Below are 17,513 nucleotides of genomic sequence, written 5' to 3'. Positions count from 1 at the left end.
CGCGGGGAGGGCAGCGGAGAAGGGCGGGCTCGGTCCTTGGTTTAAAGCGCCTTCCCCTCCCTCCCCCCGTGCGGAAGGTGGTGCGGCCCGGCCGGCGCGTCCCGTTGCTAGGGGCGCGGCGGGGCGGCGGCTGCCATGGCCGGCGCGGGGGCAGCGGCGGCGGCGCCGCGGGAGGAGGCGGCAGCGGCCGCCGCGCTGGTGCAGGTGGGTCGAGGGCAGAGCCCGGAGCGGCGGCTGCCCCTTCCCGGGGGCCGCGGCGGAGGCCGCCGGGAGGAGGAGGCGCGGCGTCTCGGCGGGGGGGGGGGGCGCCTCGTGCCTGCGCTGAGGTGATGCGTCGCGGCCCGGCGCTGTGAGGCGGCCCGCGCTGCGCGGCGGGGCCCTTCCCGCCTCTCCGGGCTCCGGTGGGACCGGCACCGCCTTCCTCGCGGGATGAACGGCTACAGCTGTTACCCCAAAGCCCTCCCGCGGCTCTGTATGTCACCGAACACGAAATAAACGCTTCCTGCGCCTCCGCCTTGGTTTCCTTGTGGTCCTTCCCGGTGGCTTGTGGCCGCGGCGGGCTTTAGCCGCTGACCTGGGGGAGGTCAGGCCCCCTCCGAGCTCCTGTTAGCGCTGGCGAACTCTGTCGTTGGGTCTGGATGGGGCTTTGAAAACACGAGCCTGAGGAGTTTGCTAGTGGTATTACTTCTCGAATTGAAAACTTCATTGGAATGCCTTTTAATTGCTGGTCTTGCCATAACCCTGTTATATTCCTAAATATAGCTAAGCTATGAGGTTGTTTTCTTATAGCATCCACGGTTCTTACTCCTTGATGTCCAATTTGTGTAACCTAAGTAGCAGACTGTTATTTCTGAAGGAAAGTAATCCATCACAGCAAGTAAATACTCTGTAAGTTGTCTACAACATCCTATGCTCAAATACTATCACAGAAAAATTGTACAGATGCTGAAATAGTTGAGTGATAATTGTTGTGTTGCAGTTGAGCTTAACATTACATTTTTGCATACCGTGTTTCCTCTGTGGTTTTCAAATAATTTTTTGAACTGAGGACCTGACCCGCTCAAAGAGAAGTTGCTTGAAGGTGTTCACTAGTTGCAGTGGAGCTAGACCATGCAGATGGTACAAGAACCTGAGGTCTGCAGATAAGCCCTTGCATTGACAGCTGCATTTGGGAGTATTACTGACAAAGCCAAGTCAATGAAGTGCGTGTTTCCTCTGCAAAATTCCAGTTGAACTTTTTACTCCAAAGGTCAAGATTTTGGTTCTTGATGCTTTTTGGAGCTGCTGCAGTATGACAGCTGATGGGAGAAGGTAAGGTGGCCAGGAACATGTTCACGAGCTAAGTGCTTATAGAAAGGACCAGTGAAATCAGAATCGAAACATTGGATGATAGTTTGTGGTATACAGAAACCATTCTGTACTTCTGGGAGGTACTTGACAAGGGGGCATCTTTGTGCATCTGGGGCTCAAATTATAATTGCACAACTTGCAGAGAAATAAGTCATCTTCCCTTCAGACTACAGGGATGTGAGCATGAGCAGAATCTATCAAAATGATATTGCAAGCTGTATTTGGCTGGAGTATCAGTACTTCAGATTTTTTCCACTCAACTTCAGATTTTTCAGTATTAGTTGAAATGGGTACTGACCAAGAACCAAAAACCCCCATGCTCTTGGAGCGCCATGCCATGCAAAAGGAAATCAGTTTGTCTCTTCAGTTTCTAAGCAATATGGGTCTGTACGCTTTCCTTTAAGGTGCTTGTAACAATTCATAACACCGTAATAGTTAATAAAACAGAGGTCTTATTAGAGGTTTTCTGATCAAGTGAGCAGTGATGTTCAGTTCCTTCCTAACCAGCTTGTGGAAAAAGAGTAGGGATCCTGCCTGCACTAGCTACTGAGTTTAATTGAGAGGTGTCTTTGACATATGAAGAAATGAAAATATCTCCAGACTGCTGCTACTACTCTCCTTAAAAGAAAGAAAATACACCCAAGGTCTGATTTAAAATTTTTTCTTCATCCTTTTTCAAGGATCTAGTAGTTTTGTTTTGTTTCTTTTTCCCCTGTGAGGCACAACAGAAAAAGAACACTTCATATCAACAGTGTTCCCAGAAATTTGCTGGGGACAGCACAAAACCCAGGAAGATGGGAGTTTGGAGAAATTTGTTGGTCTGCCATTTATATTATGTTTTGTCTTGTGTTTTCTGATTATGAATTTTGGATAAAGACCAGGGCTTTGTGAATTTTATAAATCTTAGCCTAAGGGGACCTTGAACGTGTTTGGTTGCCACAGTATAAATATGTGTTTTTGACACAAACAGACATGATCTCCTTTCAGGCTGCCTCTTCCTTTCAAGCCCTTGGTACTACTTCCGAGCTTCCTGCATAGTTAAGCCATCTGTGCCAAGATAGATGTTTGAAATGTGTAAGGCAAGAACATTCCTTGCAAAAGGACCTCAGTCCTGAAGTTTGCTGCCATTGCTTTGCAAGATTTATTTTAAAATGAACTTTTTTCAGGCTTTCTACTAATCACTGGCTTTGTGTCCCCCCATCTCTCATTTGTGGAAGTACAGAGCTACAGGAAATCTTATGTATTTCTTTGCTATATTTAGGAAGCATTTTATTTGACTTAAACCCTACTGTATAAACCCATGTTTTCTGGTTATAGGTGTGATTATTGTAATAACTTGCTTTTTAGGTCCAAAAAGACCTTCACAAGCTTAAAGATAAAGTGAGAAATGTCAGCTTGAAAGGAAAAATAGAAGCTGTGGATATTAGCAACCTGGAAACAGCAATTGAAAGAACTGAACTTGGACTGAGAGTAAGTAAAATGAAATGGATCAGGGAGACACTTCAGTCCGAGACCTCAGTCATTAACTCACTGAGAGTACACGGGGCCATGTATTTGCCATCCTGTAAGTTCCCTTTTTGATTAGCAAATGATGGGATTCATCAAACATAATAGTTTAGAGTGATGACTTCTTTTTGGGGGTGGGGGTTAGAATTAATTGGTCTTGTGCCTCATGTCATTAGCAAAGCTTTGCTTCAGTCTGATAGAAGCACGGGGCCTATCAACTTTTCACTCAAGTGAAAGCTCTAGATTGCTAAGTTAAGTGAGTTAAAATTAATACCCTAATAACTTTTTAATAGTCTAAACTTTTTTCTCTAACAGAAACATGCTGAAAATTATTTAAATGCTATAAACAGACAAGTGTTAACTATTTCTTCTACTGATAAAGGAGAACATTCAAAACAGCTTCCTAAATGGTAAGTGAAACAGCTGTTTTATTGCAGGGATTAACACAAGATGGAAACTATTATATGAAAATCATGAAGTGAATGGGAACACCTGCTCAGATTAGGTTATTTTGGTCATTTGCTATTTTGTTTTTTTTATTTTAAGTTAAAAAGCAATACAAAAGAAAATGTAGTCCCAAGTAGCTAGAGCAACTTTTCTGTTAACTCTTGCAATTTTTGCTACACATGAATTTAAATAAAAATAAAGTTGTTAAATTCAGCCAGATGGAAGCAGTATGGGTTTAATGGGTAAGATCAAAGTAACTTTTAAACCTCATTGCTGCTTTCTTCTAAATCAGGGAGCTTCCTTCTGGCGCTTCTCAGAAACGGCTTATTTTGCCACGAGTACCTGTGGAACCCCTGACCATCCAGGAATGCAACAAATCAGCACCACGTATCTCTCAAGATTCACAGGTCTGCAGTAACATAGTACTTACTTTGGCATAGACTGTATCAAATGTGTAGGCTGGGGTCTTGCAGGTCGTCATTTGATTCCATAATGTTATGTTCTGACTCTCCATGGATTCAGTTTTGGCTAATATATCATCTGGTGACTGAATGTGTTAGAAAGTTCTCAGTAGAATGAGAGAAGTGGGAGACTGGAGCCTTCTCCCTGCCACACAATCGGCATAAAGGCTAAGGTAGGAAGGAAGTCTGTACTATCATGGGCCTCTCCAGAAAGAAGCCTTTTTTCCCCCTCCCTTCTTTTCTTCCACAAGTAATTTAAGGGTCCCAGTCCTGCAAATACCTTATGCTTAACTGTGCTTCTGTAAGTGATCCCTTTGAAATACTTGGAACAATATACTTGGAATAGCATGAGCATAGATATAAATGCTTGCCTTATTTGAGATTGACAGTGGTTTTCTTTCTTGTTTTCACCTAAAAGATACAGCAAGGTGCAAGGAAGTCTTCATTTTGTATATAGGGCGGTCACATCTATGATAAACACAGCTTTTCTCCTTGAAATCTGGTGTTTCACTATCTTTCATAACTGAAACCCTTATAAAATTACATTAAGCCTTAAAATTTGGGGGGTTGAAGTATTTTTGCTTTTTTTCTAAACTGTGAATTTTGATTGGTCAATTCAAAGTGGTTTAATCAAATTTTTTTTTTAAAGTAATTGATTTGAAAAATACATTGTCACAATTTGGGGTTGTTGTTGTTTAAATTCAAGGGAGCTTTGAGTGAGAGAATCTTAGTAAGAGGTTCTCTGTTGTGCTAGTGCTGTAACTAAAAGGTATGGATTGAAGCTACTTGAAATGGTGTAACCAAAATGAGCACCCTAATGTTTACAATGCTGATTTTCTTTTTTTTTTGGAAAAAAAAATTCCAATATCGAGTGTTTTGAAAGCAAGTTTCAAGTTTTCCAAAGTATTCCAATCCTATCCTATATATGAATATGCTTATACTGTGAAGAAAAGTGATCAGAGTTTAGCTACTCTATAATCTCTACATTATCTATGGTCTTTCAACTCTCTATGTGCATCAGTGAGCTTAATTTAGAGTGGGGCACATACTATGCCCTGCCTTGACTTCCTCTTTCATGGTTTTTTCATGTCTGATAACTATGGCATCTGCTTAGAAATGCATATTCAGTGACATACAAGCTAGCCCCAATTTCCCATTGTAAAGAAAATGACAAACAGTGCTGTTTTGCCAGCTGTTCTACATGCCCGGCATGCCAACATAAAAAGCTTTTATTATTAAATAGTTGTGAAATCCAGCTGGGAAATTATCACCTACATTTCCTCAGTTCCTGTCTTTTCCTCACTTGCAACTATAAACAGTTTTTTTTATTTAAGCATACTTTGGTGTTTTTTCAAAATTCCTTTCCACTTTAAAGAAATGTCTGTGAACTGAATAGTTTTCCATTTGAAGAGAGTATTTCCAAGTGCATAAGTTTAAAGGACTCAACTTCTGAAATTGTATAAGTTCTGAAAGAAATAATTATTTCATACAGTAATATTTCTATGATATGCTCCATTTCTACTTTCACACGGCCTATTATGGACTGCAAAAGTTGTGTTTGTAGTAGCTAAGGTATAGCAAGGTTAAAGTCAAATTAATGCATCTTCACATTCACATTGCCAGAATACTTGTCATATGCCAAATAGCTTGCCCACGGATGTGTCAGAATAGGCTTAAAATTGTTTACACACACATACAGTATTTCTGAATCATATCAACAGCAAGGCTGGACTGTGTGAACCTAGCTCATGAGGGGAATTGTGAAGCATTGTCCCCTTTGTTCTTGTGAGTTGTAATTAAGTTTATTCTTCTATGGTTCTTGAAGCTTCATCAGAAGAGGTGTTTTCTACTGGCCATAATCATAAAGCCCATACCTAGCAATGGCAGAAGAGACATTGTTGTCTCTAACTGGTGGGCGAGTCAGTTCAAACTTGTTTAAAAAGCATGGTTAATTGAAAACACCTGAACAGATGCTTTTGCAGCTTTATTTTGTTTTTCTAAAAGTTGATACTTTCTGTGGCATTCTGAATACACAAGTTAATATTCTCTCATCATTAACAGAATAAGAGATGTAAATGAAAAAAGTTTCTAGAGGGCTCTGGAATATGCAAATACCAGAAATAGGCATGAAAAGTGGCTTAGTTGCAGTTAGTAGATTGCGTCAAAGATTAATGCAGTCCATTCATAAAGGAATTGGACTCTGTATTCAAAACCATGTATCACGTGCATCCACAAAATAGAATTACATAGTGGATAAGACTTGTTGGCTTTCTGCATGGTGAAATGCCCTCCACCCTGAACTGACTTTTGTGTTGAAGTGGAATGGGATTTGAACTACTTTTAACTATAATGAACATGTCAACTTGTTCTGTGGATTATACTCCATGCTAGTAATTGAGCATGCTAATTCCCTTTCTCATAGGGCATTAGGCTAGTAATAATGAGCTATTTGCCCTGCTTTTCTCTTCTCTTTCTTGGTCTACATCAAGACAGTTAAAGGTAGATTAAATGCAAGACCTTGGATAATATAGGTGGAATAGACTTGTGATACCATCTGCTCCAACTCCTGCATATGCAGAATTGTCATTTACCATGCATCTAAGCTGACAGAGTAACTTTTATCAGCTTTTCTTTTATTAAGCATTTCAATTCTTGTTATCCTGAGTGGAATCTGCAACTGCAATGCTGTTCATTTCACTGTCAGGGGGAGTCTGCATTGTGAATCATCTAATTTAATTGAGAAGGCCCTCAATTTCCTTCCAATTCTTGTTTAATAGCACAAGCAGTTTCCTTTCTGTACAGTGGTGTATTATAGTAATAAAATAAATACCACAAAATCACTGATGAGGTGAAAATTGAACTTTCTATCTCTGTGCAGCCATGTGGGTAAAAGAGTAATTGGCTTGGATAATAACTTTTGTTCTTACAAACCGAAATCTAAATGAACGTCTCATTGATACATCTGCTTGTAATTATATTAAAAGAAGAAAATAGATTGTGCGGATAAACTCAAGCATTTTTAGTTCTTTCACAAAGTAATACAATTGCTTAATAGTTCAAATGTACCTCTAATGATTCTTGCATTTTATATGGCATGTTTTGTTTGTCAAAAAATAATATTCTACTAATATACATAATAGAAGCATCAGGAGAGAGTTCTTATCTATAAATATGTTTAGCTTGGTCTTACATAGTAAGGGAACTTTTTATATTTCTATGCCCATATAAAGGGAATTAAGCACATACAGTGCCAAGTCCCCAGCTCCTCTAAATTAACTTAGCTCTGTTGACCTCATTAGAGCTGCATTAGTTCCTGCCTTCTGAGGGTTCTTTCCTGTTCAGCACTGGTTGGTAAATAAACCCTGTTGGGTGCAGACTAGTTAGCAGTGTTATTGCAGTGAGAGTAGTGAGAGAGGTTACTACGCTTGATATAGATCCAAGTGTTAACCAGAGCACATGCATTATGTACTGAAATGTTTTTACTTAAAGATAGTTTTACTCTGAGTAAAAGTATATGGCACCACTTTTGCCTTATAGAAAAAGTATGTGCTTTAGATACTTTTTAACAGGAAGAAATGTGGTCTTTGTTTTCAGTCAAGCAATATTTAATTCATAATTTTTATTAGAGAAGAAGTTGTATCCCTTCATGCAGAAAATACAGTACATTAAGAAACTACTGTATTTTAATTCTTGGAACTATAAGGATTATTTATTTCTTCATTCACTTGTAAGTGCTCTACCTGCATCGAGTCAATTGGCCATAACTGATCCAAGGAAGGTGTTCTGGTCCGTCAGGTCAATAATTCCTGAATTAGTCTCTGACAAGTATAGCTAGGATAGATTGAACTATTGTCAATTATGGGAAGAATGTGTATTTAACTCCCTTCCAGAGATCTGAGTATGTATTTGCCAGATACTTATATAGAACCTGTTCAACAAAACATTTCAAAATAACTCAAATTAAAACTCTATTTTTCTGGATACAGAACTTCACTTTCAGATTTGCTTTCAGCTATGATCTGCCTTATCAATGGAATATACAAATGTTGCAGGGTACATTGTAGTTGTCTTGGCATCTACTGATATAAATAGGAAGATTGCCATTGACTGCAGTTATGCAAGATTACAGGCTGAAACTCACAATTGGCTTAATTTAATCTTTCCTTCCATGTTTCCTTGCTCTTCATTTAATCATTTAACCTCAATGTGCTTTGTATTTAGTACAGATTGTTGTGTTGCATATGTCTATATCTGTGCTTATGGATAGACACTTATATGCTTTGCATATCCTTGACTAGTTCATAAAATAGTTTTATAAGGCACAAATGCAAACTCCATTGAGAATTTGGCAAAGCCAGTCTGAGATTTACCTGAGACACCATTCAGAAAAAAAGTCAATACCAGCATAATGAAAGCATATTTTATTTGAACAGCTATATTTATAAAATGTGAATGTATTAACTCTTTCCAACTGAACAAGTAGTAATATTCGTAGTAATGACTTGGGGTTCTTTGAAAATGTTATGGCTTGTCCGTGCTTATTTATAAGTACCATAAAACATTTATTGTAGCACAGATAAATGGAATTGACAATGACATATTAATTCAGCAAGTTAAACCTGTTCTTTCTGCCCAAAATTTAACTTGAGAAAGATGTGAAAATTTGACGCTTTCAGAACCTTCAATGAAGTTGGTTGAAGAAACTTTGGTAGAATTGTGTGTGTGAATAATAGCTTTATGCCTTGCTAAGCATCTAATAAAAAGATGCTTTTTCATTGTTGATCCTGTTCTGTGTAGATGGTCAAATAATATGGTTTTTTTACGATCACTTTTAAAATTCATGAACAATATTTTTTGTTAGTGAATTCTTGTTTATAAACACCTTTCAAGTGCAGTTATTTTAAGAGTATGTGTAATGTATATTTCAGCAGCAGCTGGAAATGAATGTGAAAATTATGCTTGACCCAGAGAACATCAATACTAAAGCTGTTTTCAAGCAGGACTGTGGGATCAGGCTGCCACTTATAACCAAGAAAAAACCTGCTCCAGTAAGTAGCTTATATTGTCTTATGTTTTTTATCTATATTAACTGTCTACTATTAAAGTTAATACATATCTGACCTAAATAAAAATCCTATTTTAAATGAAAGTACCTCATAATTTCATATTTTTGACATTCATATGTAACAAAACATTTTAATTGAGTAGGGAAAACAAACCTTTAGTACAACAGGTTTAAGTAACAAGACCCCAGTCCTGCAAAAGTGCAAGTATGCATGGGAATGTATATAGTGAGTAATCTCAGTAAAATCAGGGAGTGAAGGTAAGCCAGCTGGAGCTTGTGGAATTTAGGATGTGATCCAAAAATTGAGGAAGAAAAGGGCTTTTGGACCCCTTTGGTCCTGAGAAACAATGGGCTTTGGATCATTTATTACATGGCATTTGAAAACGGAATGCATTAATTTCTTTTTAGGAAACTGCCAATAGGATTGTTATGATGAGTGAAAAATGTTTGTATTTTCTTTTGAAGCTGTTTTTAATTGACTTTTAAAAAGCAACCCTAGTGTGAGGCTATCACACCAGAAATCAGTGTCACTGAATCAGAAAAGTAGGGATTACACAAAGGGAACCAGAATGCTAGAGTGACTGCATGAATTTAGGTGACATTTGCATCTTATTTTTCTGACAGGGTTTGGGGAGGGTTGTTGCCTTGTTCTACTTTTTAGCCCAATGACTGCAGCACTTGCTTTGGAGTATGAGGGACTGATTCAGGTGCCTCCTTTGCATATGGAGATAGTTTCATGTCTTGCAGATCCCAAAATGTCCTCACAGTCAAGCTACAAGGTATTCTGAAGCGCAGCCTTTCTTTTATCTCTAGTCAAGCTGTTTCCCTTAGTACAAAGCAATTATCTCTTGAAGCCTAGACTGAGCATTTCCTGCAATGCACTCGTGAAGATTGCCCTGACCAGTGGCCATCAAATCACCCTTCTCTCTGGACTGAGAATATTCAAACTGTGTAAGGTTAAGTTTTAATTCTCCCAAATTTCTGTTGTGCAACTGCTTTTCCTCTTAAACGAATTAACATGAAGATGGCATTTTCTATGAAGTATGCTTTAAAAAAAATTAATAGGCACTGTTGTCCCTCCAAAGATCAATTATGCTTACGATTTTAGTGCAGCACTGTGGTCCACATGAAAGAATATGCCCAGTGGTCTCACACAAAGACACTCTTCTACAATTTAATTTACGTAATAGAAGCATTATGCAGCAAACCCAGTGCTGTAAGAGACATTCTAGGGTGCTTGGTTTTAAACAACATAAACAGAATCTGTGAATGGCACAGTTGTGAGCTGCCACTTATAAAAAATGATTTTTTGAAAGCTGTTGCCCAGACTAAGAGGTGATTTGTCTAACCCTGTGATATAGAGTTAATTAGAAAAAAGCATCATGGCTAATAGCTTTTTGAACCACTCTAAAACACTCGCAGAGAGGAATATTATACCACTGCAGAGAGCCATGTGTTTTACCACTCTCACTGAAACATATACTGATCAGAGAACTTCTTAATGTTGACTTAAATTACAGACGTTTAGTGTAAATTAGTCAAGCTCTCTGATACATATTTACAGTTGCTAAGAAACTGTTTATGATGAGGAGATGGGCAGAATAGCCAAGTAGGTGTGTTGCATCTCTAATTTATTGTTCTGCAGCCTTCCTGAAGTAAAGGCTTTTAGACTGTTTCATCAGATTCAAAAACTTTCAGTTTCGAAATGTTCTAGCTTCACTGGGGTTAAAAGTTTGAAGGTAGATCTGTAAAATCCACCACTGAGATTGTGAATGAAGGCATTTTTGGTGAAGGTGACCTATACAAGCAGTCATTGGAATTCTTGTTATAGATCACCACTAGCAACTAAAACAAGAGTGTAGTTGCAAGTCTAAAAGTGTGTGGTCTTTAGGTTTGGAAGAAAATAGCAATTACAGTTGCTACAAGAAGTTAGCTACTATTTACCCTATTTTTTCTAATCAACCATTAGAGGGCAATATTTCTACACACGCACATGTGCACACATGGGTGCGCACACACATGTATACCCATGTACGTACCCTACGTAACAGCAAAAATTCTAAGGCTGCTTTGCCAAAAAACAGTGGCAGAAGGAATCTCTTTGAAATAAATGACAAACTAATTGCTTGATTAAGAGCATCCAGTTTTCTCCAATAGCATCAGCATCTGAGCTCTCAAGGAGCATATAAAATCTGAGCATATAAAATGTGACAAAATTAAGAACAAACTGGTTTTGAGGAAACTAAAGTTGAGCACAAATCTATATAGAATTTTTACTGATGTGCTATTTGAATAGTTTGAAAAATTATTTTAAAACTTAAGACTCATTCATGAACAACTGCTGTTCTTCTTGTTCTTTCAGTGAGAGAAGGTTGCTGATACTGGATTTCATAACAAACTAAGAACAATTAATTATGCAGTAGCTATTGCCCTTTTGAACTTTTTTTGTTGTTGTTTTTCTGGTCAGCACTAATACTTCATCCTCTGTAGCATTCTGTAGTTATCTTAAAATGAGGGATGTAGTTCTGTTTGAAACAACACGAGCCGATTGAGCATCGCTTGTTTTTTTTTTTTTTTTTTTTTTTTTTTTTTTTTGTAGACTATATCTGGATAACAAATGAAAAATAAGTATATAACTATTAAATATGTACACTTCCCATGGAGTATCAAGCAAAACAAACAGTAATCTGAACTGCAGCAAAAATAATTCTGACTAACTGCTGCAACGTAGAAAAGATTCACAACTATATCTTTCATTTTCCTAGGACTGCTGTTCTTTTATAGAATTATACTGGCACTTTTTGGTCCCTGTTTTCATATAAATATATATTATAATGTAAACTTAGGAACCTTTTATTTATTCATGAGGTAGAATTTAATATGGTGATGATTTCTAGCCTTTATGAGCTGCATCTTGTATAGTGTGGCTGTAGTGATGATGGCAGTGATTCTGTTTTTTTTTTTTTTTTTTTTAAACTAACTTATTCCAGTGCAACCATTCTAATCATATCCTTAGGTATTCATTCTTTACTCAGTATTTGCATCAAACATCACTAATGCTTATCACTGAAAGTGTATTCGTTTCCAAAACTAAAGTAAGGCAAAGCAGGTAATTTCATTTCAAATGGTTAGAAGTTGTAGAAGAAAAACAGTTTTTTTGATCCTGAAAACCTGATTGTGTTTTAAACCTATGCATATGGCTATAATTACAGTCAAAGCATAATTTGGCATTGGTAACAAAGACTTAAACAAATTGATGCTACACTGCAGTAATTCAAAATAAGCTTGTTGCATTTGTATTATGGTATGTAACCATAATAAGCAGCACAGTGAATTAATAAAAACTTGTCACTAAAAATAAAAAGGGTGGTAATTGGTGAGATAGAGTTAACAGATGACTATAGTCAGCATCCTTTCAACCTAGAAATGGGAATGTGAAGGTCACCCCCATCTCCGATGACAAACGTAGAATGTTTTGTTGGTAAACAAATTAATCTTTTGAAAAGGTCACCATTTGTTTTAAGTTTTTATCCAGTTCTTGTCATCTGGAATTGGAGATTGACTGTCATTTTGCTAGGTAGGGGTGCAGCCGAAGCTGCTTCTGTACATATCAGCATTCCTTGACAAAACGCGGTGCCTGATTGTGATGCTATGGGCTGCTGGTTTACAGCTGTCTCCGTACAAGAACGCAGGCCCACCCCTGAATTCCAATAAGATGGGCCTGCATATTCTGCCTCGTGTAAGCTGGCCCTTTGCCCACAAGTAAAATGTATTGTAGTTCAAGCCAGCAATTATCTTTCTTACTTCCTTCTGTGCTGCTTCTGTTCCCTGTTTCAAAAGACAGATGTGGTATCCACCAAAGTTCTGCATCTATTCTTTTACACCTGCTATGGCAGGATTTGAGGTAAATTCCTGGGAAAGCTAGCAGTAAGCCATCATATCTAAATACCATGGCAGTTTAAAGGAGTAAAGCTTGATTTTTTTTCCAAATACATGCAAAATTATTATTTCAGAGTCATCTCTGGTTAGTTTAAAGGCTTTAAAGTACATAAGAATAGTATATAAGACCTATTGGTAGATGCCTAGTTGCTCCATATTTAAGGTTGTGTGTTGGACTTTCCATTTAAATCAGAATTTATTTCTTTCAGATAAAAAAGGGAAATTTGTATGAATATTTCTATTGCATCTAATGGAAGTGATGCTAATCATTAGGTAGACAAAATGCTGGAATATGTAAATTGAAATGAGGACAAACTTGAATTTTCTACATAGTTTTCCTACTCAAAAATCACCTTGAATAAGAAGACAGCCATTTTTAAAAATCATTATTTGAATTTCTTTTAGAGTTACACGTTTGACTAATCTAACTTTAGAATAGTTCTACTGACACAGGTGGGAATTTGCCATTTACTTAGCATTGGGTATTTCTGCACTGAATTCCCCATGCAAGTTCTTTAGAGTACCCAAATTAGGTCCTATGAAACCAGCATAAAATACTCTAAGCTTATTTAGCTAGATTGTCAAAATAAGTTTCTTTTTCGCAATAGAAGCTGATAGACCAGCAAAGTGTTGCAGAATGGCTGAGGTTGTAAGGGACTTTTAGAGATCATCTAGTCTAACCCCACTGCTGCTCAAGCAGGGAAAAGCAGTGTCAGTGAAACTAGCCTCTGATAGTGCTTCCTTGCTTTGCTGGTCAGTTTATAAATCCACCCAGGAAAAACACATCAGTTTAGACTGTAAGGCTGAAAACTATAGAATGCAATGAAATCCTAATACTTCTCAGCTAGACAAAACCAGAGCTGACCTGATCTAGTGTTGGCAGTACTCAGTTTTACTTGGTGCTCAACAGAGATCCCTTCTAATTAAGTTTGATTTCTATGATTCTGTAATTGAGAATAAATTGTTTAAGTCACTGTCTGTACTCTACTGTAGAGCTTCTTACAATCTGAGCTGATTTTCTGCCATCACTTGCAGCTAACCTACCACCTCCTCCTCCTTGAACATCGGGCTCTGTTGATTTATAACCACTAATATTCCTATGTTTTGATACATGAATTGGTTTGGTTTGACTGGTTTGACTTAACCTATGGCTTGCGTGCTTCCTGTCCATCCTTTTGCTCAATAGCAAAAATTCACTTGCTGTTGCCATTCAGCCTGTGGTACTTACCAATACCTACCTCCATTTTCATCTTGCTGGATTTTTAACAGGCCTCATCCAGCTCTTACACTTAACAAGCCTCCTGGGAAACGTCTGTGAAAACAGTCTTGTCTTTCCATTTTGGTATGTTTTCTCCTTCCCTTTTTAGGGACTATCAACTCTGCACATCAAATCTTGATAAGACTTCTGAGAATATCAAGGTGGATGGCAGTTTAGAGAAGATTATCTTGAACTGGTAGACTGCTTGGTTATATACCTTTTCCACCATTACTATCAAGCTCTGTGGTTTTCTCCATATTTATTACTAATCTATATTCTTTTCTGGGGGAGGAGCATATTTATAAATACAAAAAAGTTGTTCTAGCTAAATATTCCTGTCTAGGTAAAAAGAAAACAAATAGAGAACTAATGGAAAAATCCCTTTGGTGTTACAACAAGTACTCTATTTAAAATGAAACAAAAAGAAAAAATCAAGTGGGAGAGGTTTATCCGCAGGAGGAGAACATGTTAGAAAGGGTAATAGAATTGTTTTTCTCATGTCCTGGGTTAATTACACTCAGAAGAGCTTGAGATGAAAAAATAGTTTTTCAGCACACTCCAAGCATATTACACAGAGCAAGCCTTAGACTGCACTACAGATTAAGTGCTCCCTTCCAGCCTTTTCGATCTGTACTTTAAAAGTATCCATGATGATCAAGCATAATGTGTGCTGACTTCATAAAAATATACTTGCTGAATCATAATGTTCATAACAAACTTCACTAAAAACCAGTATTCAGGGGAGAAAATGCCTGAAATTCCAGTTGCCTCATAGCAGTAAGGACTGCATTGCAGCTCTTCTGAGCTTGGGTTTAGCCAGAGAGGAAGGTAGTGAGGTACCTACAGATATGATTGTTTTTTCTTTTCTTCCATGCTATTTTGGGTCTATCTACACTGCGAACTTTAAAATGCTAGTTAGGAGCTGCCAGTTCTGGAATATGCAATATTAAATTCACTAGCCTTTGTTTATACCATAAAAACTGTAGGTGTGAGTAAGGGTTTTAAACTGCTCTGAGATAACTGGATGGAAGTCTATTGAGAACCTTTTAGAAAGATGAAATTGTTATGTTTTTGTTACCATTCAGTAATTTATAATGATTCTGAAAGCAAACGTTTTTCTGGTAGTACTTATTACTTTTATTTAAGCCATTTTTCTTTTAATTGGGTCAGTTTCAATTTAGTGAAAGTGAAGTGTGAAAGCGTTTTGTCAAATTTTGCTTTCATTTTTCACTGAAGTCTTCAAGTCATTAAGTGGACAGTTAATGTGGTAGAACAGGATGTTGAAAGAATGTAGAAGAGGGATGTATAGGTCAGGTGGAATTCTCATAGGTAACAATTTTGGGTCAGTTCCACTATATTGCCTATATTATGTAATTTACTTAATCATAGTGGCGTTGCGCAGTGTAAATGCTTAAATTACAACCCTCTTTCCCCTGTAAAGTTGCATCTGACTTTTTTTTTAAGCTGACAACTGCCATGTAGTTTATCAAAATTGAGGGATACGGCAAAGAAGAATTAAGTATCCATTTTCAGTAAAAATGAATAAATAAAAACCTGTAAGCTGCTTTTGAACTCATACTGTATCTGAATTGTTTTCCTTTGTAGCCTATTGTGTTTGTATGAACGCAAGTGAAATACTTATGTTTTGTACTGCTGCTTATCATAACAAAACTCCTGGGATTTAAACTAGGGCAAAACTGGCCAATAGTAAAATCAGTACTGCTTAACTGATACAATAGCAATAGCCTGTAAATGGAGTCGCTATTTAATTAAATTTCATTCTTTTTATATATTTTTGCCGCATCCTCAGCAAACTGCCGGGACTGAGAGTGAGTAGAAAACTGTGGTTTATTATTCCCTTTCCTTGATATCAAGCCACTTATATGCTGGCTGGTATAAAGTTAATCTTTGTTATATGCTTATTGCCATTTTCTTGGAACACAAGGACATGAAGATTCATACATCTAGATCCCTTAAAGCATAATGCTCCGTAATGGCCATAACTAAAATGAGTGCCTATGATTTCTTTGAAAGACTCTCTATTATGATGAAGCCTACATATTTTTCTATCTCCCTAATGTCTTTTTGTGGACAGCGTTATTACAGAAATTTGGAGGAAAAAATTATCATAGTTCATTTTGATCTATCCCATTTTCCTATTAGAATTACAAACAATTCTTTAGAATTGCCTACCCCTTTTTATGAAGTTGATGGCTGGTGTTATTTACTAATTATGACACAGTAGTGCTCAAAGATCCAAATCATGGTCTGGATCCTATTGTACTAAAAGCTGTACCCAAGCATGATAATTAGTCATTAAAACTTAGTATTTTAAAGCAGAAAGTCCCAATGTACTTTATAAAGGAGGGAAGTATTATTATTTGCTTTTTTCAGATCTACCAACATTCTTTAGCTTTCAGATTTTACACACTTTGTATTATTTTAAGGTAGTTTGTCATTCATAAAGAAATATCTTTTAAAAAAGCAAATCAAAAAACTCTCCAGCACATGGTATTAGGGTATCTTTCACATAGCTCACCAGTGGGGCTCAAACCTTTCTATCCAATGTAGAACTTTCTACTATTAGACTAATGGAGTACCTGGTAGCTTATGGTCACCTAGAGAAGTATGCCACTTTTTCTATTGAGTTTCACAGGTATTTGCTAACCAGAGAAGATAAGACTGTGGGATCTTGAATTCTGCTCCAGATTGTGCAGGAAATATGCCCTGCTCGGTACAAACCTGTCTGCTTCCTTTCCTGCTGCCTGCACCTGTTCCTCCTTTTCCCATTTCTATCTTACCCAGTCTCTCTGCTCCTTGAGGTTGTTTTCCAAGCCTCCTTGCACAATGCATCCTAGTCATATCTGCCTGGTTCTCTGCCCCTCTCCCAACCCATCTGCCAGGCTCTTTGTACAGCCTGTCCCCATGATCTTTCCCAGTCCCTCCATCCCTAGTTCTGTTTCCTTATTCAACCTCCCTGTAGCTTCCCTGTTTGCTCAGAGACCTAGTTTGCCTCTCCCAATACCTTTCTTCTTGAGATTAATATATCCACACCAGTGTGCTGACACTTGTTCCCTGTGCCTGCAAATTTAGTAGGTTCCTTTTTGTGTTGTCTGGGCTCAGCAAGGAAGTTACTGAGAAGGAGGACACATTGCTGCTGTCATTTCAGGCATCTGAGAACCTGCAAAGCTGCAGTTGCAGAGAAGGTTCTGAGCAGCATACATTAGAACATGCTCCATCATCCTTGGGGTATTTAGCTGCTAAAGCTAAGAAACCTTTACCTAAATTTCTAAAAAGCCTTTGACAAAGCAATGTTTGATAGATGAGTGTTAAATTTTCCTTTTGCTTCTTCAGAACACTTGAGTTTAAGCTGGATGTTTTCCCACTGCCTAGGTTTTTCTTTGTCTTATTGTTTCTAGCATCAGCCAGGCAAAAGAAAACAATTGCTGCTGCTGCTGCTAGTTTGTAGTATCTTCAAACCAGAGAC

The 17,513-nt window shown here is 37.7% G+C and overlaps 1 protein-coding gene across 1 annotated transcript in view; it reads left to right on the top strand.

Moving 5' to 3' along the window:
* Positions 1-58: 58 nt before the first annotated feature.
* Positions 59-17,513, top strand: part of IQCH (IQ motif containing H) — an 84,522-nt gene continuing 67,067 nt past the window's right edge. Inside the window, exons 1-5 of the mRNA XM_064517850.1 lie at positions 59-204; positions 2,698-2,820; positions 3,172-3,266; positions 3,596-3,710; positions 8,693-8,812. Of these exons, the coding sequence (XP_064373920.1) occupies positions 136-204; positions 2,698-2,820; positions 3,172-3,266; positions 3,596-3,710; positions 8,693-8,812 (522 nt within the window). The 5' untranslated portion in view covers positions 59-135. The remainder of the gene's footprint in view (positions 205-2,697; positions 2,821-3,171; positions 3,267-3,595; positions 3,711-8,692; positions 8,813-17,513) is intronic.

Source organism: Dromaius novaehollandiae, chromosome 10, assembly GCF_036370855.1.
Source record: "Dromaius novaehollandiae isolate bDroNov1 chromosome 10, bDroNov1.hap1, whole genome shotgun sequence".
Classification (NCBI taxonomy): Eukaryota; Metazoa; Chordata; class Aves; order Casuariiformes; family Dromaiidae; genus Dromaius; species Dromaius novaehollandiae.
This window is presented reverse-complemented; position numbering and strand designations above follow the sequence as displayed.